Source organism: Anser cygnoides, chromosome 2, assembly GCF_040182565.1.
Source record: "Anser cygnoides isolate HZ-2024a breed goose chromosome 2, Taihu_goose_T2T_genome, whole genome shotgun sequence".
In the NCBI taxonomy this organism is placed as follows: domain Eukaryota; kingdom Metazoa; phylum Chordata; class Aves; order Anseriformes; family Anatidae; genus Anser; species Anser cygnoides.
The window spans coordinates 133,873,676-133,901,650 of record NC_089874.1 but is presented as its reverse complement, the minus strand read 5'-3'; the positions used below and the strand labels follow the sequence as shown (position 1 = coordinate 133,901,650).

The following is a 27,975-nucleotide window of genomic DNA, read 5'->3' as shown; positions in this document are numbered from 1 at the left end:
CGCTTTACAAACTGACATGATCAGCTGCCCAAGCAATGGAAATCTTTCCAGACCAGATAATGAGCAATGGTCTTAAGTATTGCACCAACACTTTGTATGTATGTGTGTACATGTGTATACATGAACTGCAAGATACTATACACACACTTACTTTAAAGGAGATTCTCATATTCATAAGAAAATAAAACATTTTATTTACTTAAAAATAGTATTTTTAGTATTTATTTTTAGTATTTTTTCTTTTTTTCAGTATTTTTTCTTTTTACAAAGACTCAACCCTTTCACCTTTTAACTGAGATCTAGAAAATGAGAAATACACAATTCTGAAACGTTGAAGAGATCTTTTGCAAAGGAAAAAAAAGTTGAATTTTTGGACACAGTGAAATAAAAGAATCTCTTGTAACACAAATGCTGTGTGCAAATGAATGAAGCTCAAACACTGTTGCATACACTCTGCTTTCTAGCCTCTCTCCCCCCCCCCTTTTTTTTTTCCTAAATTAAAGCCAGATTACCTTTGAAGAATTACTGAATTCTAAGATGGTGTTGAAAGACTAATACATCAAAAAGTCTTTCCAACAATGTTTGCACTCACTAAAGAGAGTACTGCATCCTAATGATGGTGTAAGAAGAGTATGTAAAGTTTCCCTAAGAGGAAAATAATACAGGTAGCACAATGGTGACAAAAAATGTTTATTTACAGGATATGTATATATTAATTTTTATTCTTTAATTAATATTTCCCCTTTGTAAAGCTATCCAGGTTTAAAATGCCCAAGCCTGTTAAGAGAAGAAAACATTCTCAAAATAAATAAGAATCAGGAAATAAAGTCAGCTACAGTAAACCATCTGCTTCCACAGTCCTCTTGTAAAATATGTTTGAGTTAGTAGTTAATTGCATTTACAATAACACATTGACACTATTCACTCTAGTCTGCTTATGTGCTAAACAAATACCATCTTGGCATGAAGAGAGACATATGTTCAAAAAAAGAAAGAAGCATTTGTCACAGCTTCATCTGAATTTACACAGGAAAGAGCCACCTCCTCAGCTGAATTAAATCCCTAAAACTCCTTTGCTTTTGAAGAAAATCAGTCATCTACTGTCTCTCAAACAAATACAAGAAGCACTCCAGTTTTGGGAGTTTATACTGTATTTTGATTTGTGTACATGACTATAGTATTTCTGAGAATAGCTTCACTATGAAGGTTAGACCAGACATGTCCTAGCCCGTGAACTGGTATGTGACTGTCCTCCAGAATTGCCAGCCACTACATGCCAGCTTTTAGAGAAGCTCACCCGAATGACCATATTTTTTATTCCTCATCCTCCAAACTTTGTTCTTTAAGTGCCTGGTCCGACGTCAATAAGCAGAAGCTCCCCAGGATCAACATGTGGCCAAAACACTGCCAGAGGTTAGCAGTCTGACACTTGTTTGCAAAGGAGAAGGCCTTCCCTAGAATTTCTTCTCCCCTGCAGGGTGTTCACATGGAAAGTCCTTGCATAAAAACCTGCAGGTACACATTTTCCAGAGCAGACTGAAAAATCACTTTAAAATGGAAGGGTAGACACCTATTTTGGTTAGGCTATAGAACCCTTTAAATATGCTAAGCATTGGAAAACTACTAATGCGACCAAGAACAGATGCTATAATACAGTTTTCCAGAGCTAAGCACAGGATTATGTTGGCATGGACTTACATTAAGAAATACAGGATGTGTCCAGAAGCACACTGCCAGTCAGCCTTGCAGACTTGCCAAATCAGTGTATACTAACACTTTCTGTACCAAATTCAGAATTGTATACTCTGCTTCAACCTTTAAAATGGGATTTCAGCCAACAGAACTAGGGAATTGATTCTAGATAACTCTGAATATTTATTATTTTATTAAATATGCCCATCAAGGAAGTTTTCAGCTGGCATCTTACCCTGAATTTCAGTAAGCATTAAGACTAAATGACATTTTGTTAGTGTTTGGTTTCCTACTGAGAATTCAAAATACATTTTCAAATTTAAGGAAGTGCTTTAATTTTTGTTTTAAACAAAAATGGAATACTTCCAGTTTTTACTTGACTCCCAACAGAAAAGAATAATTTTCCTGGTACCCCCAAACTCTGTAGTAGAATCAGAAACTTTTTTTCTCCACAAGTGACAAGGCTTAGTTCTTCTTTCAAATAGATGTAAACAAAAAGCAATTCCACTACAAAGAATGAAGTCCTGAAAGTTTTACAATGTGCTAGTAAATTTTGTGTTTCATTCACAGAACTCAACTCAACAGGTTGAGCACACCAGAATACCATGTCCATAAACACACGTTAGCTTATGCTTAACCTAAAATACGATAGGCTAGAGCCTGTTGTAGGCTATGAACGCCCAGCAAATCACAGGCTAAAGCCCCACAGATCGGTCTTCTGATGCTGTAGATCTACAGAAACCAAGTCTCCCATCATTCCCCAAGTGGTTCAATCATATATATATAAATTAATTTGAAAATAAGAAATTAAGATCAGTGTGACTCTGCTTCTCACTTTCCTTGGAACTCCAGTGTTTCACTACATCCTTGTGATTTATAGCAAGCTACTAGCATAGAGCTTAAGTCTTAATAAAATTTCTTTGTACAAAGCAGCATTTTTTTTTAATATGTGAACAGTGATTTCTCTCTACATATAGTAGTTCAGCACTCAGTGGCATTTGTTCCTTAAGCTAAAAAGCCATCAGTTGGACAATAATATATCAAATTTACAAATAATTTAGAATCAGCTTTTAAACAGAGCTAAAAAGGCATTTCAAAGACAACACATTGACAGTTTCCACTCAGAAACCAAATGCTCAGAAATGAAAATCATTTTGAAAATGCAGAATTAAAAATTGTGTTATTAATTCCTTTGAGAATGGGTATTTCCATACAAAGTAAAGACTCACCCCAGAAAGTCATGGTGGAAGACAGAAAGGCTAGATCTCCTCTGGCTTTTTGACAGGGTTAGTGGAAATCAATTTTGTTTGTCAGGGATCTATAAAATCATAGTCATTGTCATAGCAAAGCTGTTATTTAACCAAGTTGGAAATAGTTTGCAACATGATTCAGGTAGACCATATACATGTGCATGGGACAGTGTTGCCAAAGTTAAAACAATAACAAAAAATTAATAAATTATTGCACCTCAGAAGATCTACAGAAGAGTCTCCGCTTAATATCTAGGACACCACAAGGTGCTCCAGGCAAACTGGATAAATCTCCATGCCCAAATGAATGGCCGTTAGCTCTTGGGTGCAAAGGACGTGTATAAAGCTGTTTTGGACCCTCTAAGGATAGGGCTTTGATCAATTATTTAACTTTTTCATTTCAGCGATGCATCCAGTTTTGTGCACAAGTGAGGCACAGGTCTCACAAAACCACAAGACGTAACATAATAAAACCTGATACTGACAGCAAAACAAACCACTGGCCTAGGCTGAAAAAGAAAAAAGTATGGAGGTTTTGGCAACTATTATTTTTGTTTGTTTTTAAACTAATTTTGAAATATGGAAGTCACATTTTTAGCAAGATTGGCCATTAAAAAAAGTCCGTATGAAACACAACCACACTAAATTTGTAACTATTACAAATTAACAACAGCATTGCAGCTCTTTGCATCTCTACTGTAATGTTCCATGCCATAAAAGCACCATGCTCTTATGAAGCCCAGGCAGCTAGATGTTTCATATCATCTTCATCGTCCACTCTCTTCCTGGTTGATGCTGCACAGAAAGAGATTAACAATAATCATCAACTAATAGCAGCAGAAACAGAAACATTTTATTTGTTAACATTAGGACTTGTATAGTGCTCAGTTTGAAGATCTCAAGTCACTTTACTGAGTAGCAAGCTAAATGTAGGTAGCATAGTGATGATGCTGTGACTAGCATGTCCCACCGTTAGCTCACACATAACCCTGATGTTAACAATTATAGGTCTGATTTACCTCCTACTGAAAGACTCCCACAGAAAATTTATTTAACCTGTACACAGAGTAAGCACACACCACAACATTGCCAGTTCTCTCACATCCAGGTCCCTTCCAACCGCTACAATTCTGTGATTCATTCAAGCAGGCATGAATGACCTGCTCCTTGCCAGCTGTGCATCCTGCTACCTTTCCAAATAGTGCCGAAGGGTTCTGCATGTGCAGGTCCAGTCTCAACATGGAATCAACACATTTTAACGAGACTTACCACTTATTGAAAGGGAAAAAAATCCTGAACTTACATTGCTCGGGTAGTATCTGTGACTACTCAGATAACTGCTGTGGTCACAGCAGCAGCAATGTCCAGCTCTGTTCTAGGTCCCACACATGCTTTCTCACTTTTTTTTTTTTAATCCAAATCTCCTATCCCACATCTTCATGTTACTTGAACTAAAACCTCATATGAACAGCCTTCATTCAGCAACCTACAAACTGCATGCCCTACTGCCCAGGTTCAGCCTTTGGCTCTCCCCAGCTTCGTGCTGTATGTGTCAGGATTTGCATTACTGGGTGGCACCACCCTTGCGTGTATGTTTTACAGCAGCCAGTTGGCTCCTGCCTGTGGCAGCCCCACTGCTGGGAACCACCATCTCCAGGGAGACGGAGTACCACTTCTTGGGGCTAAAGCTGGGAGAAGGACATGGGAGACCCTGGGTCCAGTCCCTACTCTGCAAGTGCCACTGGCTTACTGTGCAGCTGGAGAAGGTCATTTGTGCCTTGCTCCACCTCAGTTTTCCCCATCTCTAAAATCAGGAGATTAACGTGCATGTCCAATTAGAAGCATTACAGAACCATTAACTGTTCATATTTTGTCATTTCTGTGTTCTGTAAGCATGCAGTTACAGAAAAGATTAGCCAGTTTTACAAGGCCTTAAACTGCATAAACGTAGCTAACTAATTTTGCCTGAAGCAGTCATATAGAGAGATGAGGTAGCAAATCTGAGATAGTGAGAAGCACACGGAGATGGCCTGGGTTTAATAAAAATGTCAGCTGGCACAGCTGGCTCTGGAAAAGACTGCATGAACAAGCTGTAAGTGCCCAGACTGCAATTTGCACTGAGTTTTCCCAAATCCACTTTTTACTAGCTGTTCTACAGTTTACATAAGTAGATGAGGCCACAGGCCCAGTTTTAACATTTTAAACTGCTTCTCAGGGATTTAAGTGTTGACTGCCAAAACATGCATAAGAGTCTTCAGGATGAGCTGATCTAGGTAACCTGTTCTGCAGCAGAATGCACCACGGAGCTCATGCTGCGTGCGTGCTATCCTTGCCACCAAATATTTATACTCTTTTTACAAGCATCCGTATACAGCAAGTCTTTCAGTTGATAAAGAGCAACAGGGACACAGTGAGAGATAGAGTTAAAAGTTGACTGTCTCTGGCTTAATTCAAACCAAACAGGGCAGAACTACAGCAAATCAAGACTACTGCTTAATGCCAGGAATGTCTGTTCTATAGAAAGTAAGTAAAGGAATGACAGACAATATTTCTTTAAATTTGTACTTCCTGCTACCTCATTCACCTCTACTTAAAATACCAGTGACAAGTATCAAATCACTACTCTATAAAGCTGAAACTTCCTCATGCAAACATTTTGAATCTAGGTCAGGCTCTAATTAAAAAAGACTGAGGATTTAAATTGCCAGAAGATAAAAAAGATCTTCCCATTCCCCAGCGACCTATCTGATCCACATCACAGTACATGAAAGTTCAAGTCCCCTGAATTTGCTTCCTCTAATCTACAGAAAATTTGGTCCTAAATACATTCATACAGCAAACTGGAATTCCACTTTGCTTTTTATAATAAACACATGCAAAAATTAGGATAAGAATTCTATAATGCTTTAAAAGTTAAAAGAGCTAAATACATATCTATGATTCTTTCTTCCTCTCCTCCTACTCACAGCATGGCTTAGTAAAGAGAAACTTGAAATGGAAAGTAAGCAGTTTACCAGGGCGAGAAGGTAGCGAGGTGGATGGAACACTTGGCAGTCTGACATCTGCCATTCTCTTGTTCATTTCTTCTTGCTCCAGTTCTTCTAATTCTGCCATCAACTCATCCTAAATTCAAGGAAAATGTTAATAAATTCATTGTCCTGACAGCAATTTGAGTCAAGAGCACTTGTAACCACTATAAAGCAAAGCATTACTGAAATAACAGTTTATGCTTGAAAACAAAGTTAGAAGTCAGTCATATCAAAAGTCAGCATATTGCAAGTATAATTTTCACCTACTGTGGGGAAAAACAGTAAAACTTAACTGAAAGTTTAAACAAGGACAATGAAAGCTAGAAACAGGACAAGGAATAAAATTAGAAAGAAAAATGCCAGTGTAGTTAGTATTCCTGTCAAAATCAAACAGAGGAAAAAGTCCAACTGCCTTCATCATTTTTTTTCCAAATCTGAAGTCTGTACATTTTAAGCAGATTATAATTATAGTGTGTGACTTCTCCCATTTTAAAAACCATACAACTTCCACTGGGTATAAGACAGACTGTCATTAAGTGTTGTGCTTCAGCTCTATCACACTAAGTCCTGGATTACATCTAATTTCAAAGCAGCACTGATCTCGTGAGCCCTGTTACTCACTCTTGACGCACGTAACACTCTTGGGCTTTTAGCTACAGAAGCTAACTTGGACATACGATCAAATCTCATTGTATAATACTAAAAATAAAAATGCTTTACATTTTTAAAAAAGCCAAGGACTTATTCCTTAGTCGGAGTTTCCCAAAGAAAGGAAGCTAAATATCAATCACAGTGTAGAGAAACAGACCTTTGCCACATTGATAAAATGGTTCAGAAAGAACCACTGTTGGGCAAATGTGGCTGGGCAAAAGAGTGTCTGGAACAAAGTGAGATCTAGGGTTCAAAATGGGCTTTGCCTACCCATTTATACCTTGCTTATCACCAATGTAGATGTTAAAATGATGATTATGTAGCCAGCACAGGCCTACCTAAGTTTTTCTTTTATATATAGAAGGCCAAAAAAGGCTACAGTTCACAAGTCTGACCTAGTTCACAATGCAAGCTCTAGAATATCATCTAAAAATTTCAGCATCAGGTCTGCACCTGAAGATGTTCAATCGATGGCAGCTCTCTCAAAGACATGTGCAGGGTGGGGCCCCATGTCTGTCTAATGCATTTAGTTAGGTGCAAAGGTATCTGTACTTTAAGTACGTCCATCAGTGGTGTGAATATCATCTTCACAAGTTAGTGTCCAAGCTGTTGTAGTCAATGGAAACGAGTGTTCCTGAAGACCTCTAGATGACCATCTAACCCTTTCCAACACCAAATTAAGCCTCAGCAGCCTCCGCTGAATACATAAAATATCAAGAGGTAGTATCGGCCATGACAGGCTCTTTATTAAATAAAAAAATAAAAAATATAGAGAGAGGGAGAGAGAGAGAGATGGAATAGCGGAATAAACAGTGGCCATGATCTTTAACATAGTGATGCAATGGCTAGAACATTAGTTCTCAAAGTGGGAGACTCAAGTTTTAAGTTCTCCTCCTCCTCAAGCATGGATCTAACTTGTGTTTCCCATAACTCAGGAACTGCTGTACAACGAGGCTGTGAAGCATTGTAGTAGCTACAATAAATAATCCCCTTCCTCCTCTTGAACTTAAGCCAAAAAGGAAGCAGAGGGCAGATACCACGTGGAGAGGATCAAAACTCTCAGGGTCTAGACTTCACCCACTGGAATGTGCGTATTTCACATCTGATTATCAGAAAACATGTCTCCAGGCAAGGATTCACCCCCCTCCCCTCCCCGGAGAGCATCCTACTCAGGTAGGATGGAGCTTTTTTTTTTTTTTTTTTTTTTTTAATTCTTCCTTACATATACCGTGTAATCCCAGGGAGAAAGAACCCCGTGTTTACATGTCTATTTTGAGCAGTATAAATTACATGTTTCAATGACCTCCTTACACCCATGGCACACATGTAAAGAGGCAATCAAGTGCGTGGTCAAAAAAATTCTTCAAAACAAATAAAAACTAAGCATCCTCCTCCAACACAAGTGACCTCAAAAACCAGGGATTAAGTCACAAATTCCGGCACCCTTAAGCTGAAGTGTTATGCAATCCAAGCTTCCCAATGACTGAACAAGCACTGTAACTATTAGGCCCTCATGCAAAAGTAGGTGCTGGTACAGTGATACCCGATGTGACAGTGGCTTATTTTCCCAGAACAGGAAACACGTCCATTAACTTGGACAAGCATCTATTAGAAACTTTCAGGTCAATCTGAAACATCATTACTGAGTCTAGGCTCAATAAGTTAAGCACGGATGAAAAGAAAGTGACACTGTTCAGGATGGCAGTATGTTTTTTCAGTTGTCTGAAGACCAGTTTATACCAGATAAATCCCATTCCTTACGTCAGTATTGATTAAATGTTTCTTGAAAAGTTGATTTTCATTCAAAGTACAAAAATAGAAAAGCAGATAGTGGGGAGAAAAATACAAAGAATCACTACTTTTTTCAAAAACTCCAAAGGATAACTTGTGAATGAAAAGGCAAAATATTAATCAAGCACAAATATATAGCGCATGTATTTTTCTCTATTGTCCATTTGGGTATGTAAGAATAAATTAATTGGGAAGGGTGGGAACTGTTTGATTCTTTAAGGCATTATTCATATGATTCCTAGCGCTTGGTCATTTTAACACACAGTTAAAATACAAAACCAAACCGTTTGTGATACTGGGTTTGAACCTCAGCTCTGCATCCCACAGGCTGTAGGATGTACAGTCTCATAAACTCATATACAGTCTCTTTGCATGTACTCTCCCCTTGAACACTATGTCCTCCTTAGATACACAAAATCAAGTCCAGCAATACTGGATGAAAGCTACTGCAACAAGTTTCCAGAAGGTCCTAGATACCTTTTTTGAGAGGTTTTCAGAAGAACAGTGTTTGAGGACAGAATCCTTGTTGCTTCTAACAGCAATTACTTCTACCTCATTAATTTATTTCTGTGGAAAATTTGGAAAATAATGAAAGGACCAGCATCTCCAAGCACAAAATAAAACCCCTTAAATTTGGCCCATATATTCAAAATTGTGAATGGTAGCCAGTTCACAGTGTAGTGAAAGGAATATCACTATACCTATTTTGAGTACAACAAATTATATATTGCAGTGTCCCTTTGGAGAAGTACAAATTATATGCTTTAGTGACCTCTTTCCATGGTACAATTGAAAATACTACAATTGAGAATACTAACTACATGAATACAGCTAAACCCCTCATTTTCATTTTATATATTTAATTATTTTTTTAAATAAATATATAAATAAATATAAAATGTGCTAGATATGGTAAGCTAGAACAATGATTTCTCAAAAGGTGAGGATGTGAAATTGCAATCTCTGGAACAAGCCACTGCACCACACAATAACTATTTTATAATCAAAACTCCCAGTCTTTAGTAAAGTACTAACCTCATCAAACTCATCACCAAATCCAGCTCGGTTTGAGATAGCTTCTGAAATTTCCTGAGCAACATTTTGCTGGTCAGTGATATCTTGCATCAAATCATCAATTTTGTTCAAGTCCCTGGCAAAATAACAAAGTTTTTAAAGGTACATAAATCAAATCCTACAGAAGAGGCTCAGAAACAACTGAACAGACCCTATTTTATTTTATGCCCATGGATGTTTAAACGAGAGAACTCACATGGAATAATTTCCCTTACCTAAACCTTAATATTTCCTGGCAAGCTTCTGTATGTTTTAGCCACTCCAATTTCTTCCACTTTGGGATTATAACAAAAGTCATAATGCAGCAGCCTGTGCCTCTCCCCACCTCTGTGCTTCTCACAGATCCATCGGCCAACAGTCACATTCTCTAGGCAGACTGTACGTCCTTCCCAAGGTCAGCATCTTTGTTAGATGGATCTTTTCTGATGTTAAGCATTCATCAGAACTAGGGGGAGCTTAACAGTGCCCCATTTAAATGCTTCCCCTTATTGTTAACTACAGTATTGTTTCAATTCCTGTTTACTTCTGCCAGAACAACCTTTCTGATTTAACTCTGTTTATTCAGGCAGGAAAATGCCCCATGAAACAATATAGGACATATAAAAATAATACACTCACGCAAAAAAATTACCTTCCCTTTTATTCAAGTCCAGTTAATACTTTGAATCACAGTCTAGCTTATGGATTTTGAAGAAGTACACATAGTTTTCTCAACGAAGTTTTCTTTTGTAAAAATTGAGGGCAGAAGCCAAGGCAGATTTAATAAAAACTAGTACCAGCTGGATCTCCTAAGGTAGTTGGACTTCCTTCTAGACTTGCTGTTAAGAAAAGGTATTTTTCTGCCAAATACAACATTACAGCACCAACAGCACTCCTGACATTAAATGCCTGAACCAAAATGAAGTCAAAACTGGCTGACTTGGTACATAGCAATGAAATAGTTTAAAAGCTATTGCCAAGTTCATCTTGAAAGCTAGTAGAAAGGACTTACATATTTTCATGTACTTTTTTCATAGCTTGTGCAGCATAACCCATATTCCTGAGCACTTCTGTGTTTGTGTGTGAATTTTCCAGCGCCTCTCTCTGGAACTCGATGGTTGAGAGCGTCCCATCAATTTGATTCAATTGTTTCTCATATCTCTTTTTCCTCTTCAGTGCTTGTAAGGCAGCTGTAATGCAGAGGAGCACAGTACACTGCGTATTTTCATAGCAAAACGCAAGTACAAGTAGTTCATTAACAATACAACCTGGAGAAGTTATAATTCTCACCTTCCTACCTTACTAGTAGAAAGGCAAACTTTGACCACATCAGACCACCAACATGCAGTTTGCAAAAAACAGGGAACCTCGTTTAGATTAACTCCTTTTAGAACCACAGAGAAGAGCAGCTTCTTCCTCCACTACAGGAGATCTTGAATTCCATCCTGTGCACGTGGGCAAAACAGGGAAGACGGGGAAGGAAAAGAAAAACATCAAAGAGAAATCAGAAAGGAGGACGTGAGTGAGAATCAAAGGAAGAGGTTGCAAAACCTGAGTAAAAACTAAGAAAGACAGAGCAAGAAGATCCGTCGTGATGACCACATTTCCATGAATGCTGCTTTCTAAGTTTTGTTGCAGCAGCAGAGTGTCAAGTATAATGGAAAGCCCAAATGACCTAACCTCGCAGGTGGGTTAGATCAGAGGAAGGACTCCTCTGGCTTTCAGTTGTATTTTCCATAACAGTCACTGAGGAGCGTGATCTTTAATCCTTAGAACTTGGAAATATACAGAAGACACATAGCCTTTGTAAAGGGCCACAATAAAATCTAGCAACTCTCGATTACCTCTGTAAATCAGCGAGATTACTGTTTTGTATTTGATAAGTTATAAGCAGAATACTTTGCCCAGAGTAAATCATTACCAGCATAAATGCATGTGACGAGCAGAAGGAGAAAGGCTTTCACTCAGTCTCTGTGTGTGGAACACACAATCTTGCCACAAGTATTTCCTGACCTCTGTTCTTTCCAAACTGTACATGTGCCAGGCAAAAAAAAAAAAAAAGAGACTGAGTTAACCCATTGTTTTTTCAATGCTAATTAATACCTGGATCTTTCTTCCTATCTCTTGCTTTAATTTTTTAATCAGGTTCAGAGCCAGGAAGCAACTGCAGCCCCCCATACTTGAAAAACAGCAGCGATTACTGTGGGTGTTCTGTTTAAACGATTACCCAAATGCAGTAACACTGAATCTAGACAACAGGGTTTCCAAATGAAGCTAGGATACCTCCAAAGAGGGGACACTGACTTACAGTGTGTAGCTACATACTAAAATACTGACTGCTTTTCTGACAAGTGTTTGAATCAATAAGGTCACAGTTGCTGCTCATTAGTCACACAAGGACAGGTATTCGCAAAGACTTTGAAATACAGAATGTCTTTAGCACCTGCAGTGACAGCAAACCACAACCCCAATAGATAAAACAGTATTCAAATTGAACGTTTTCCGAGCTTTTGGGACATGTTCTCAAGATTTACAATCCTAAGCACCAAATACAGTCTGGGCAGCGAGGGGACTGAGAGCAGCGCTGAGGAGAAGGACCTGGGGGTATTGGTTGATGAAAAACTGAACATGAGCCAGCAGTGCATGCTTCCAGCCAAGAAAGCCAACTGCACCCTGGGCTGCATCAAAAGCAGCGTGGCCATCAGGGCGAGGAAGGTAATTGTCCCCCTCTATTCTGCTCTTGTGAGACCCTACCTGGGGTGCTGTGTTCTGCTCTGGGGCTCCCAGCACAAGAAGGACACGGACCTGTTAGAGTGAGTCCAGGGGAGGACCACAAAGATGCTCAGAGGGCTGGAGCACCTCTCCTGTGAAGACAGGCTGAGGGAGTTGGGGTTGTTCAGCCTGGAGAAGAGAAGGCTCTGGGGAGACCTTACAGCGGCCTTCCAGTGCCTAAATGGGGCCTACAGGAAAGCTGGGGAGGGACTGTGTGTCAGGGGGTGCAGTGATAGGACAAGGGGGAGTGGCTTTAAACTAAAAGAGGGGAGATTTAGATTTAGATATAAGGAAGAAATTCTTCACTCAGAGAATGGTGAGGCACTGGCACAGGTTGCCCAGAGAAGCTGTGGATGCCCCATCCCTGGAAGTGTTCAAGGCCAGGCTGGATGGGGCTTTGGGCAACCTGGTCTGGTGGGAGGTGTCCCTGCCGATGGCAGGGGGTTGGAATCAAAAGATCTTAAAGGACCCTTCCAACCAAAGGCATTCTATGATTCTGTGATCATTTATACTATGAAAATATGCCTGAACCCCAGACGAAGTCACACAAATGGCAAATGTAAGAATTCTAATTGTTGTGGCAATTCCAAAGTATATCAGTTTGACTTAATCCCAAATAGTCTTTCTACCTACTTATTTTCCCTCCTTATATATGGTTATTATTGGTACTGTTATGACACCAGACACTTCCTTCCTCAGCTTCAATTCAATCAAAATTTGATCCTGTATTCTTAGATTAGGCCAGATATTCCAGGTAAACTTAACGTTCTGAGTTTGCATAAGAGTGGCTGTACCAGAGAGGACTGCAACACCCTGTGGACAGAGGAACTCCAACTGGATGGTGCAGAAAGGCTTCAACTGAAAGAAGCAGCTACCATGGGAAAATATTTCCAGCCAGTCTTTTTCAGGAATGGGGCTCTGTGATGGTGCTGTTCTTATCGACTGCTCAAAGAGAAAATGGACTTCCTCCGTTACATGCACAGCAGTTGTTTTCAAAATCCTGAAGGTTCCTGTATAAATATTTAATTAAACCACACCCAAATTAAGAAACCTCAGAAGAAGGTCAACTGAGACTTCCCCTATTCATAAACAGCTTTTCCTAATTATTGTACTGCAACATCATTTTACGTAGTTCTCTTTAGTTTTACCAGTGACTTATAGAACAAAGCACTTGATAGCAAATCAATTCATACTCCGTTCTTATCAAGCAAAGTATAAGATATTCCTACACCACACTATACAATTTTTTCATTTATATTAAATGAATCCCTTTCCTCGCATGGTCTATTGCAATCATAGCTCCCACAGGTGAGAAAGGAGAATATTCTTGTTACTTGCAGTCTGCTTTTTTTGTTGTTGTACAGAATCAAAGTGAATTTCATTATAATAAGTGCTTTTCTACTGTACATACACTCATTTTAAAATGTGTGCCAATTCTCAGAAGAACTAAATCTAAATGCTACAGAAAAGCTATCACATAATAACCACACTGAAAGAGAGCATATTATTAAAAAAAAAAAAAAAAAAGAAAGAAAAAACTGAGGAGAGAAACATCAACTTACTTCACTGAAGGTCTAAGAATGGCACTGAAAGAAGGTATGCCCATTTCCAAGATTTCAGAAAAGGAAGACAGCCCAGGTAGGAAGAGTCTAAGCAGGGGCAGAGTCTGAGGAAGCAAGAGGAATATCGATTTAACCAAGAAGAGGTGGAGGTCTTCCCCAGGAAAACAAGTCATCTCAGACATTCTCAATGTTGTGCTACAAAGAAGCAGATTCAATTCCTGCGTTTCATAATTGAGCAGTCAGCAATTGCTTGAGCTTTAGCACTTTTCTTACGCTCTACTTCCAACTCCAGCAAGCAGGATAGAGCTCATAGATTAGGAGCCACTGTTTTTAAACTGAATTTTTATTTTATCTTCAAGTTAAGTGGCTGGAACAACAGTAGACTATTCTGTCAGTTTAAGCACATGTATTAAAGAACTACTGTTATTAACATACAAACACATTTCCAGAGTCACCACTATACTTATGCTTTAGTAAGGAAGGAGAAATGACCAATCCTGGCCATTTCTGGCAATGGCAATAGTAATTCTGACCACACTGAATATCCAGGTTTCTAAAACAAAGAACAAAAATAGTGACAGAAAGAGTTGGGCGCCTTAATCACGGTCTCATGACAGATCAGAATAAAATGAGAAAGCACAGTGATAATTAACACCTTTACCTGTCAAGCCCACCACCACCAATATCCATCAGCACAGGAATTGCTCATCTCATATTATGAAGTAGAAATAAGAACGTTATCCAATAGACCTTAAAATTCCCAGGGAAAAACTGGTTACGTCTTCAGAAGACATCCCTGTGAAAATACTGGATCTCATCCTTGGATACAGTTCACAAAACCTCTGCTTCAGTCCCTGTAAGGGACTGATGGATTACAGAATCTGATCTCACACTAGCAACAACCAAAAGAAATGCTGCTGAGGCCACAAAAATCATAGCACCTTACATTATCAGCATTCATAATCCTTAAAAACTTGTGGGGGAAGGCATGTGCAGTTAAAACTGAGGCAGTAATTCATTAATAATGATGCTCTTGACTCATTATAACCATTCCAGTTGGCAGCAAGACACTTTAAATGCGATCAAGAAGAGCAGAGAACAATGGCTGTAACTCACAGAACAAAGATGTGCTTAAAGGCTTCCCCATATCGCTCTGCCTTCAGTCCCTACCTGTCACACACCCCGCTACAGGGATGACAGCCCTGTCTGTGTCAACATGCAACTACTGCCTCACTCTTTAGTTTCAGTAATGTTCTGGGTACAACTAGCTCATTGAAAAGGAATGCTACACGGCTACACCAACCCTGCCCAAATGCACCACACAGCATACTTACAGCACCTACTTGCGAAAACCTACTGTTATCCCAACTTTTTGCGTAGGTTTTGTCCTCAGTAGTATTATGTGGCTCTCCATGGTTAAGCTTTATTCCTACTCTGGATGGGAAAAACAAACAAACAAAAACTATGGCTTCTTTTAACTTACTTCTAATTTCTCTTCATTTAGCCTTTTTTTTTTTTTATAGGATCTGTGAAAGATGCCAGGCTGAGACAACACACACATTTATGCTATTTTCACAAGCACAGATGCACTTCAGGAAACCCATTTCCTTTATTTCCTTTTAAACGGAGTTCTCACATAGCAAACTAGGAATCAAAGGCTTAGTGGGTGTGTATGGGGTGTGAGATGGGACGGGAAGGAAGATTCAAAAGCATAGGGATTATTGTAGGAGAGAGTAAGAAATAAAAATAAGGCAGCTTTTGAAGAACAGAGGAAAAACATTTCCCAGGACTACCCTGTAGTAATATTTTCTTGTACTTTGTACTTACCCATAAATTCAGCATTGCTGATAAACTTGCTTTAAACAAATAAGCAAAGAGCGACTATGGTCATTGTTCAGTCAGCACGTGGAGGCAGTACCCTTCCACATGCTAAGTGAATGACCACTATGAAGGTGGGAAGTTTTGGATGAAAACACTTCTCTACATGGTGATCTTCATTGTGATGGCTATTGTCCTAATCCACGGCCATAAAGAAACCTGCTATTGTCATTACTAACCTGGATATGGTGTTCTGTAGAAGCACAAAGAAAACATAAGAGCCTGCATCTACCTAGCGCTAGCCCCAATTTCTTGCTTCAAGCCTCATCAATTCTGATATTTGGGATCACTTTCTTTTAAGGTTTCCTGCATGACCTTCACAGTAGTGAAGATGAAAGGCCAATTTGCTGCTGGAGTTAGCAGCTACGCACTTGACAAAATCAATCAAGAGATACCCCAAAAAATACAGCATGAGATATATAAAAAAAAAAAATACAGCTTATCATGGTATAACCTCTGCAAGGGGAATTCCAACACAAATCACTCTTCAGAAAATCCTGAGGTAGTATAGCTACCGTAAAATATTAATAGGGAATACTGGAAATGTATCACCCCCAAAGCATAGCTAATTTCAAATTAGGCACAGGAACTACAGAGATGCACACTCCACAAAGGAGGAGCCAAAGATATTTAAGTGATGTTTCATGTGTACTTGCATAGCTAATATGTTACGGCTTTAAGTCAAGTCTTCTGATGTCACATGAACCCATCCAAGAATCATTTGAGCTCATGAAAACTTGCTAGTCCTTGAAGGTAATTTCACTTGTGTCAGTGTAACTGACTCACACTCATGCGCCTAAAAATCAAATGAGATCATACTAATTTGGTGCATTTTCTATACCTGGATACATCCTGCTTCTGTCCCAGACACTCCCATTTTAGGTTCCACAAGCTTCTCCACAGATGCAGTTATGGCAAGAACATATCAAAGATTAACCACCAGGTCCTTTTGAAATATTTGTTTTAACAAAGCAGTGTAAGTTAAAACTTTTATGCTCTCATTTGCATGTATGTTTACATAATGCTACTTAAGGCTAGTACAGCTTTCTTCTGAACTACAGTACGGTAAAGCTGCTAATACATTAATCAACAGTGATTAAACTAGCACAAATGTCGTATCAAATGAGGGGTATCCTTGGGGAATTAAGCTCACTCACTAGCCTGCCAAATTCAATCATTTCAGCACAGCACGGTGAGTTTCTCTTGTTTCTCATGATTACAGTTTCATCATCCAGTTTTGGTGTTAGAGCCAATTTTTTCATTAAAAAAATCCCACTCCATACTTATTGCCTTGCTGTCTCTTTACTGTCCTTAACTGTAGGTCACTGTGCAAATGACAAGAAAGGAAAAAAAAGGGAGTTATTTTTCACCACAATCAGCCCAATGATCCAGTTTGTAGCACAATTCTGCAAAAAGCTATATAGATAAAACTAGGGGAATTGCATACTGAGCATAGCAGTGGACACAAACACCCGGGCGAAAAACGTCACGTGTCAAATGCTGCGTGCTTGAAGCACAAGGTGATAGGCTAACACCTGGAACCAGCATAGGCCAGCCAGGTTAAAGGGGAATCCTAAAGCAGATCCACCTTCTCCCAGTAATAGGTCCTCATTGCAGCCTCTGCACCTTCACAGGTGTCCAAGCTCTTTTGCAGCTGTGGAGCCAGAGAAACTTAACCTACTCTGGGCAAAAGTAACGTAGCTGAAAAACCAAGCCAACTCTGTATCTCAGCTTTCTAGAACACACCCTTCAGGGAGCTCTGTCAACAGAAGGAAGGGAGTAGCATGGGGCAGGAATGAGGCAGGAAACATTGCTTCTTCCTGCAGCAACGCCAGCCTGAAGGGCAGACTTGGCATCAAGTTCTACAGTAGCGTGTCTGGACCTCGGTAGGAGTTGCTCCAAACACCAGAAGGAGCCTGATGTCTTGAGTCAGCCCCGCCACTCGTGCAACTGCACGGTGACCCAGCTCCGGGAGCCATCCGGTCACTTAGTCCTGCAGTAGAGCTGCAGCTGCGTCACCTCCCTGATCTAAATCGCTGGGCCAGCTCACAAGTGCCAGTGCCTGCACAAAGGGACAAGAGACGCTTGAACTGAAGCCAGAGAAGTAAGGAGTTTGGGGCCACGACAACCCAAAACGCGACAACCCGACAGCTCACGTGCTGCAGACTGGCAGGCTCAGTTGCTGAACTGGCTTTACTCCCTCGGACTGTTTGTGCCTTAAAGTCCCTACTGATGTTTTTAAATCCTAACTAAATGCTTTTTGCTAATGATTAGTAAGTGCTAAAGTATTACAAATACCTTAAAGGGCTAACCGGAACACCTTTAAAGTGCAGCTCCTCACAATCTCTAAATTACATGCCATTAACTTTTTTAAAGTATCCGGCAATAGAAAGAAGGCATGAAGGAGCTAGTTTCTTGTTACATTGTGAATCTTGAATTCAAAACATTTTGCCTCTGTTTTGAAGCATTCAAAGGACAATAAATCTCAGAGTAGACAAACAGGATTCCAGGTGACTTTAGGAAATAATTATCCTGCTTCGCAAAGGCTTGTATGTCCCTAAGACACTGCCTACCTGCAGTTCCAATCATTTGCTTCCCAGAGATGACAATATTGGTGTAAGCAAGATCCAAACCTTATTATCCCTTATTACCCTCTCCTCAGAAGCACAGGACCAGCAGCAACTACAAATACTCTGAACCTTTGTTTGCTTTTCAGTTTTATCACATGTAACTTGAGCCAAATCATTTATTCACTGTGTTCCTCAGTCGCCAGCAGTCCATTCTCCAGCTCTCCCAGTGGGGATAACGTGAATACCACCACGAATTTACACGAGATCCTCGCGTGCCTCAGTTTCTCACTTATCCACACAACCAGCGCTCAGCACCCCCGCTGTGCTCCCCTTGCCGTGCCGAACAGCGCCTTGCAGCACCATTTATCCAGCTGGCACCTGCGGCGAGTGCGGTGCAAAGCACGGACACAAGCATCGCACAGCGAACCGCAGACCTGAAGTTAGTTACGAGTAAAGGGTCCTGTTATCAGCCTGCCATAACACATCCACAGTGCATCAGGCATTAATGGATACCCGCGACACCCACGATTTAAAGCCTCGTAAGCCACCGAGGTCTCTCCTGAAGGGCACAACCCGGGCTCTCAGGCCAGCAGAGAGGCTCCCCTCTCCCGGGGCTCCCTCACCTCGCTTGTTCTTGGTGCCGTGCTGCCGGGCCGCCTCCAGCTCCCTCTCGATGCGCGTCTCCAGGTACTCCTGCTTCTTGCTCAGCATCTCCTCCGTCTCCCGCAGCCGGGCCAGGGCCTCCTGCGGCGTGGGCCCCCCGCGGCCCTTGTGGGCCGCAGAGCCGCCCCCCTTGAAGAACTTGGAGATCTTGCTCATCTCGGCGGCCTCGGGTCGGGTCGGGGAGGACCGGGGCTCCCCGCTGCCGCCGCGGCGCTTCCGGGGCTCCGCACCTGGCGGCGGGGCGGGGCGGGGCGGGTTAGGGGCTGGGTTAGGGACGGGCAGGCGGGGGGACCCAGGCCGGTAACAGCACCGGTAGCAGCACCGCCCCGGGGCGGGGACACCCGGCCCGTCTGCATGCTGTGCCCCGCCTGTCCCCGCCCGCCCGTCCGTGAGGAAAATGGCGGAGCTGGAGCTGGGGCGGCACTGCCAGGCGGAGGGCTGCCGGCAGCTCGGTAAGGGCGGCTGGGGCGGCACGGCTCGGCACGGCACGGCACGGCTCGGCTCGGCTCGGCTCGGCTCGGCACGGCACGGCTTCCCCCTGCTGGCAGAGGGGGGAGTGGAGCAGCCGTGAGGGCCTCCATGTGGGGAGTTCCCTGTCAGGGTGTCCCCGGCGCTGGCTCCGGGCCTCGCTTCTCTTGGTTTTGGGGTTTTCACACGGGTTTCACGGTTTTTTTCGTGCTGTGTCTTGGCTCCTGGTGTTAATGCTTGTAGTGGGCAGGTATGCAGCCAAGAGATCGTTTCGCTGCTGGGCAGCGGGTCTGAGAGGGGTTTTGTTGAGAGGAACAGTCAAAAAGACGAGAAAAGCTGCATAATAAAAAAAATAAAAAAATAAAAAATCCAGTTTTATTTGTTAGGGTAGATTTCCCAAAGCCAGGTCTTGTTGGTACAACGTGCAGCAGCCTTACATGATACATTGTCATTGCCTGCTATTTCAGTGCCATCACGAGTTGCTTAATCCCTATTTTTGCTAATCGTTATTGCTCAATTTTTCCATTCTTCACCCTCACCAGCCTTCATTGCTTTCAGGAGATGATGTTAATGAAAATGTAACCTCTAAAAGGCTGGGTTTTTTTGTTTGTTTTTTAACTGGGCAGCAAAAGTACTCCTATTGAAGGTTTTCTGAGGGAGGTAGTCAGTCTCACAGATGAAGCGACCAAAGTTTTTGTGACCTGAGCTTTGTAGTCCAGTTGCATGTCGGTCCATCAAGTTCAAATCTGAAGGATGGAAGGCTCGAGTAATGGCCTAAAAGTGGGCATTTGTTGTCATAGTTGACATGGCTGAGTTCAGCAGATGGTGAAGTGGTTTTATCTGTAACAGTTGATACAGTGGATGGGGAACATGTGCAGACTTAAGAAGTTACATGCAATTTAAATACACAAAAACAGTATGCATGGTGTAAAAGATAGGAAGGAGCAGGACAATCAGGACCATCAAATGGAGGAGATGCTGGCTTTTAGAAGGGTTGGTGTCTTCTCCAGTTGGCAAGCCATATAATAATGTAAATTGTCCAGTGCATCTGCATTCAGTAAACAGTATTCTGAGTGGTCTCAAGACAAATTCAGTTTTTAGTATAAGAGATAAATGTTTGTCTGATGGCTAGCTAAATGTTCTATTTTCTAAATTTGATATTGGGAGGGGGGAAAGAAGCACTTCTTTAGGAATTTAAAGCATAATTCCAGAATGTATATAGTTTACCTCCTGGTGTATTTTTCAGTAATACTAACTAGAGGAGTTAGCGGTGTAACTGTGTTACAAAAGTCTAAGTACTGTGTAGATGCAGTTGCTAAGTGTCTTTGTAAAGATAACTGCCCCACGCAAGAGTAAATCATGTAAAGCAAAAGTTAATCATGTAAAAAATAAAAACTATGAGCAAAACAGCAACCATGTTGCCCAACTAATACAAACCTCTTCTTCTTTCAGATTTTCTCCCCTTTGTATGTGATGGCTGTTCAGGTGTCTTTTGGTGAGTTTTCCTGTTGAGAGTTTAGTGTGGCAGTTGTTTTAGACCTAAATGTTGTATGAAATGTACTGTAATTCAATGTAGATACATTCAGTTAAAAAAATAATTTGTTTACTGACCTTGCAACTTTGCTCCCAAGCGGCTGTTGTGGAGGTTTGAAATCAGAGGGAATATCTAGAATACAGATAACTTATTATGGAAGTCATGTGTATGGGAGCCTGATTTGTACTGATTTGTGTTTGGTTGTTTCCGTGTAGGAAGAAAACCTAAATTTCTTCCACAGTCTCAAATCAGAGCCTGCACTTTGATTTACACTTAAAATTAGCAGCCTTAAGTTGAGAGCAGATATGAAATGTCTCTTTAAAATGTTAGAAGGCATTTCTGATCCTGTGCAAGGTGATCCAAAAACCATTAAAATGGACGAATTTCGGTTGCTTTGAGATGAATTCATAAGCATGCTAATGACCTTATTCTTTTGAAATGCTTTGTTGGCATGGGGCAGAAATCCTAAGAGATAAATTATATAATGAGGAATAGCATAACCAATCCATTCAAGTTGCGAAATCAATAGATTAGAACAAATTCTAAGAAAATTTAACTGTGTTGCCATGATAAAACTTGTCAGATGGCTCTTAAGACACTTAAATGTTTTCTCATGCAGTTTTCTTCTCTTGAAATGTTGATAATGGTGTGGTATTTTCTTCTTTTGCCACTAAGCCTTCAGCACAGGAGCCGGGATGCTCATGGGTGTTCTGAGGTAATGTAATAATAAATGACTACCTTAAATTTCCATGCAGCTTAACTAGCTATTAGACTTATATGCACAGTATATAAGTATGAATTATTCAACTTAGAATGTGACAAGCTTAAGAAATTAATGTACTCTTTTACTGTGTGTCAGAATTTAATTAAGTTTGAGGAGGGGGATGGTTCTTTTTCTATCTGAGATAAACTTAACCAGGGCAAGAAAAGTAAGAGTTACTGAACTGCTTTCCCCCACAGAATGGAGAGCAAGCACAGTTCTTTTGGGACACTGTGGTGGTGATTTGTCTGTAATAGCTGTTTATTTAGACAGAATATTTTGTACTAATTCTTAGGTGAATATAAGAAACAATTCTGTGAAACCAGATCAGCACAGGTCTTACCCATGCTCATATAAGGACTGCAATGCAAAGGAGCTTTTACCAGTTCTCTGTCCCTACTGTGAAAAACATTTTTGCCTAAGGTGAGTGGAACAAAGTGTTTAAACATAAATATTTGTTCATTAATGCATAGGGGAAAAAATTAATACAAATTTTTCACTATTTTTTTTACAGACACCGGCATCAATCAGACCATGAGTGTGAGAAGCTGGACGCACCAAAACCCCGAATGGCTGCCACCCAACAGCTAGTTACACATATTATAGGCAAGTACAATGGGATATATATCTTAGAATTTTCTTCAGAAGCCTCATGACCTTCTGTAAGGGTCTAGCTTTGACCAAAAGAAGAGAAAGGGTGACAGTTCTTTGTTTTAACAGCCCTAAATTCCCATGTCAACATGTAATTGTGTTCATCAAGACTCACATAAGACAGCAGGAGCAGATGTCTAGGAAGAGTCTTTGAAGATTAAATGGGGCTTAGTTTCAGAATGATCGTCTTGTTCTTGTTCTACAAGTACTATAATTGTAGCTAGTCATTTATATTTGCATATTAATTCATATGCAAACAATGTAGTTGTATTGGGTGCACATGCCAGTGTGCTGAGTTTATACATATGTAACCAAACTGGCAAAAAAATGTGACTCCGTGATGTAATGTTTTGTAGCTTTTAAGCAAGATCTGGGGCAGGAAAGAGAACAACTGGACATTAGGTATTAAGTGTAGAAGGGAGGACCTGAACCTGTTGCCATGTGAATACCATGATCGCCACAGGTACAGAAGCATTGGAATTTGTATCTCTTAGGCTCTTGCAACCTGTTTACCTGGTTCCAGTGCTCATCTGCTTTTCTGTGCAAAGGAGTTCTGTTAGGACTGTAGCCATTCCAGATATTCTTGAATGGGAGTACCTAATATCATGGCCTCAGGAGGGCATGACAGGGGTTGACACCTTAGAAATATAGTGAGGCCCAATAGACTTACTCCAAAATATGTTCAGGAGAAATGTGACTCATGCTAACAGGAATAATGTTGTTCTCAGATTCTAAAAAAAATGAAGAAGCAAAAAGCAAAAAACGTAAAGGAGCAAAAAACAGTGAAACAGCAGCAAAAGTGGCATTAATGAAACTGAAAATGCATGCGTCTGGGGACAAGTCCTTGCCTCAGGTCAGTTATGCTTGCTTTCAGTGATTGACTTCTCAAAGGAAAGAGAAGCTTTCTAAGTTTCTGGTTCTTCACCTAGTTCCCTCAGTTTGGTTTTGGATTTAACTCTCTAAGCCCTTGTTCATTTAGACATAGATCTCAGGCTGGCATCAAAAATCAATCTCACTAGTCTCATGTCTTTTATAAGATACCTATGTAGAGTTCAGAGCATTCAGGACAAATTCCTTTATAGCAGAAACGTGTTTGTCTGCCACACGGCAAACCCATTTCGTGAGATACTTTTTGTGATGGGTACTGAGGGGCTTCTGACTCACGCAGGATACAGTTCGCACAGCTCTGTACCAGTCAGATTGAACTTGTCTCATACTAAACTGAGCTCTGCGTTCTGCAAAGCTTCGCTCTTATTTCTGCTGCTCAGATTGAAGCCACATTTATTACGTTTCTGGTTGAGGTATGAAGGGATCTGAAGTCAGTTGTTCCTGCTTTCATATTGGAAGAGGGTCTTGACAGTTGCTTTATGTATATCTTATGCCTTTAACTTCTCTGAATCTTGAAGTATTTCAGAGATTCCGTAGTGTTTTTCACTACAGTGGCCAGTTGAATATGGCATTTAGGTCTTTTTTGCAGATTATGTTTGGTTTGGAAACAACTTAATGCCTTCATCTAGAGTTTCACTTTAGATCTGTACTTAGGCATTCTCTTAAAATAACTATTTTAAATTACTTTAGACCATGCTGTTGGGCTGGAGCACACCGAATTTAGGCCTCTTATATTAAATTTATAATAATGAAAACATTCTACATGATAATTTTATTGTTAGGTACATTTAATTGTTTTTACAACAACTACAGCTATTCAATTACCAAGACCTCTTATGAATTTCTCTTTTCTATACTTTGTCATGCTGAAAAATTAGATAATTCTACTTAGGCAGAAGACATGATACAAAGACCTGCTTGTACCACTCATCACAGATAGTGCCACTTAAATAAATGTATGCTGGAGGGAGAGTGATTCATTTCAAACATTGTGGGGCATAATAAAAAAATCTGCCTTTAGTATTTACAAGAAAATTAAAAAAAGTTGCTTCCTAATTCCAAAGCCAGTGAGCTCTAACAAGTGTAGCAGAAATTACTATATGCTAATTTCTCTCATTAATTTTCTTATTTGGATGTTAATTCTTCAACCATGTAGAACGGTGATAATTTTAACACTGATAAATAAGCCTGTTATCCTCCAGCACCTCTCTCTATTTAAATTGCTTCCTAGACTCCTTCTGGCTATCATTTTTTACTGTCTTCTGTTGCCCAGCCTGTTCCAGTTTAACAGATTTTTTTTTTAATATGAAGTTTCTGGAATGCCTTTTAGGCACATTAGCTCTCTCATCACTATATAGTGAAGATTGATAAATGTTTCTTGGAGGTGCACCCAGCGAAAGGACAGAGGGCAATGTGCACAAGCTGTAATATGTGAAATTCCAATTAGATACTAGGAAAAACATTTGCAGTGTGGGTGGTCAGACTTTTGAATAAGCTGCTCTGAAAATACAAGGTATCTTTGGGATGTTCAAAACTTGACTGAATCTGACTTGAAACAACCTGATTTGTAGTTAGGTCCAGCTTTAAATTTGCCCTGCTTTGAGCGTGATTTGGACCACATGACCTCAGCAGTGCTTCCTGACCTTTCTTACTCTGTGATCAGGAGAATCAGGCTGTCTTGGATACATCTTTTCTCTGACCTCTTTGTTGCGGTTAGTTTTCTGCAGATAATTGCTTCCTTCGGGTATACCTTTCAAGACTGACTGGCTCAAAACAGGAGGGTCATGCTGCAAAGTAGTGTTAGTTACTGCGTCCTTGATTGACTGATAATCTCTTGGGTATTGCACAGAAATTCCAGGAGGCATATCCCATCTTAGGGGTGCAACAGTAGAATGAGCAGTTTTGTGAATTATGTTCCAGTGAGCTGTGGGAGACTGTCTCATCATCCTTAGAACTGGAAGAAGGTACCAGGGCACTGTTAGCAGATGAGTTGTTAGCATGTGTCTGTAATAGGATGTCTGTGCTACCTGTTTCAAAAGCTGTGGTTGCTTACAATTTAGGAAAATTCATGTCCTGCTTCCCTTGCCCCTTTGTAATATTCCTGAGTGTTACAGATTTTTGTGTGTGGAAAGCACTTAAGTTTTTGGGAAAATTCACAGATGAAATTCATTCTCAGTTTTATGAACACAACTGGAAGGAGGCTAGATCCATATTTTTCTAGGGAAGGCAAAAATCTTAAAAAATAAGACTTCTTTCTTGTTTGATAGTGTCTGGATTGGACTCATAAAGGGCAGTCAACTGATGGATATACCAGTTGTACTTGTGTCTATGCATGAGTGTCAAGAAGAAATAAACCTGAAGAAGGGGTTGTCCCGGTCCCATTCAGAATCATTCTTACAGGTTACCCTTGAAATTTCTTAAACAAATGGTTCAGCCTAGCAGATATTGAAAGAACTATTAGTAGATAAAAGGATAAAAAACAGGATAAATGAGTAGGTGGCCCTGACTGAAGTGTTCATTTGTGAAACACATTTCTAGAACAGTGAATTATTCTGTTTTAATAGGCTTTGCATTCCAAATTGAGACAGATTGTACTGCTGCCAGAAGCCAGCACTGCCTGTTTAAATTCACCTTTTTGTCCTCAAAGCAGTCAGTTCTATCTAATAAACACAGGACAGACATTTTTTCATATCTGTCTGTATATAATACTCTATACCTCTTGAAGTCTGAAAGGCGTACTTTCCAATTTTCTGAACTTACTGTCCATCATATATGTGCCTGCAGTTGGAGGAGATTGGACTTGACGTTTTGAGCTATTTCTTCTGTTCTGTGTAGGAATGGGGCCTTTGTCCTGATGGAATAGAACAACTAAAGTTTAGAATTTGGGGTTGAAATTTACCTTTAACTGAAAAATGCATATGTCTATAATTATGTGTTTCTTCTGTAACTTTTGTTTTGCTTATTTTTTCATGTTTTTCTAGACGGAAAGAATTTACTTTCAAGTATTTTTACCAAAGGGAAACAAAGAGAAAAGTAAGCCCATGTTCTTTTGCAGTAAGTGGAGTATTGGCAAAGTAGTAGACTTCGCAGCTTCCTTAGCAAGCCTTAAAAATGACAACAACAGATCAACAGCCCAGGTAAATCTATGATGATGATAAACATTTTCCAGGTTGTTTTTTTTTCTTTTTTTAACCCTTCTTCCCTCTTCCTCCACTTCTTGCATCTTAGGCAAATCCTGATGTTAATTTCTGCGTTATCTGTCTTGCAGAAATTGAGGTTATGCCATACTACCTCTGGAGAAGCCTTGCCATTTGACGACACATTGGAAAAATGGCTATCTGATAAAGAATGTCCATTATTCAATGGTGGAAATATAATTTTGGAGTATCTTGATAATGATGTTCTACTTATAGAAGATACAGAGTCATACTTAAGTTAATTAGTAAATTATTGCAAACAGCAAAAAAATATATTTTTTTTTTAGAATTCTGGTATTAAAACCAAGGCCATTTTCCTTTTAAATCACTAGTGTGCCAGAATATGCCCTCACATGTGAAGACACAGGTCCCATCAATTCCTCAGTTGCATAACTGGCAGAAGAAATATGTCCTAAAAGGAATATTAGTTATTATATTAACTAATACTACAGATACTGTCTAGAATAAATTTGTGCTTTATTTAACTGTAAGATGTCAATAATGTTTTCCTAAATTTTTATTTATATTTGTGTAAATTATGGGAAAAGTGTATATTAAAAACAAATAGGAAAATGTAAACTTACAGTATGTTGGTTCTGTGAAAGAGTATGTTGGTTTCTGTGGAAGAGTGTGGTGGTTCTGCGAAGGAAGGAGACACATTACACTCTTGCAGCATCTTTTCTAAATCTACAAGAACAGATTTCATTTAGTTGGGAATGCGGCACTTTCCAACACATCAGCCCCCAGCCTATACTAGTTCATGGGCTTATTTTTCCCTAGGTGCAGGGCCCACTTGCCTTGGTTAACTTGAGGAGGTTCCTCACCGCCCAACTCTCCAGCCTGTTCAGGTCCCTGTGAATGGCAGCACAGCCCTCTGGAGTATGAGCTACTCCTCCCAGTTTTACATCACTAGCTCTTGCTACATCACACTGAGAAAGCAGAAAGTTACCTCTCATACTTTTATTTGCATCACTTTCCTTTTGCATGTCTTTCAGAAAGACACAAAAGTGTGTGCCCTGGAGCGTGATCTGTCTGATGTGAAGACTTTTGTCAACAGATCACCTCTGTTCATCTTGCTTATCAGATGTCACGTAAAAATACATAGCCCTGCAGCTCAATTCTCTTAGCAGGTCTCTTGCATGAAAAATAAGATTTTCTTTCATCTGGAATGGAAATTACCATTTTGCTGTGATATGGATTAGGTAAATTCCTAAACTCACAAGGAGATAATTTCAAGCATTTTTGTTTTAATTTTTGTTTTAATTATGGTGATTTCTGTATCAATGCAGATTCTGAAATACCCTTATGGAGCTGGTAAAACTTGCTGTGATGGTCAGTATGCCATTAACGCTAAAAAAAAAAGCCACTTTAAAAATACTGCTGCAGTTCTCTATAGTGTGTACTGACGCTTGTTTGGAAGCTTGTCTCAACAAAAGCTGAATCACAGCCAAAGTAACTCTTTGAGTCGGCTCTACGCTTTTACTATAATCTTGCAGAGAATGATGTGCAAAATAGTTACAAAAAAAAAAAAGGTATTTGTGCAGTTCTTTAAAGACTGTTATATAC

General features: G+C 40.1%; 2 protein-coding genes across 2 annotated transcripts; one reads left to right on the top strand and one right to left on the bottom strand.

Annotated features, from left to right (window-relative positions):
* Positions 1-671: 671 nt before the first annotated feature.
* On the bottom strand, positions 672-19,351 carry CHMP4C (charged multivesicular body protein 4C). The gene is made up of 5 exons (XM_013172407.3): positions 18,872-19,351; positions 10,479-10,656; positions 9,449-9,563; positions 5,957-6,065; positions 672-3,737 (listed from the first exon to the last, which is right to left on the bottom strand). The coding sequence occupies exons 1-5, from the start codon at positions 19,065-19,067 to the stop codon at positions 3,673-3,675; spliced, it is 663 nt and encodes a 220-aa protein (XP_013027861.3). The 5' UTR covers positions 19,068-19,351; the 3' UTR covers positions 672-3,672.
* On the top strand, positions 19,241-26,988 carry ZFAND1 (zinc finger AN1-type containing 1). Its single transcript, XM_048068321.2, has 8 exons — positions 19,241-19,363; positions 20,832-20,874; positions 21,589-21,628; positions 21,969-22,096; positions 22,188-22,279; positions 23,053-23,177; positions 26,194-26,349; positions 26,481-26,988. Exons 1-8 carry the CDS (start codon positions 19,309-19,311, stop codon positions 26,649-26,651), a joined length of 810 nt encoding a protein of 269 aa, XP_047924278.2. The 5' UTR covers positions 19,241-19,308; the 3' UTR covers positions 26,652-26,988.
* The last annotated feature ends 987 nt before the right edge of the window (positions 26,989-27,975 follow it).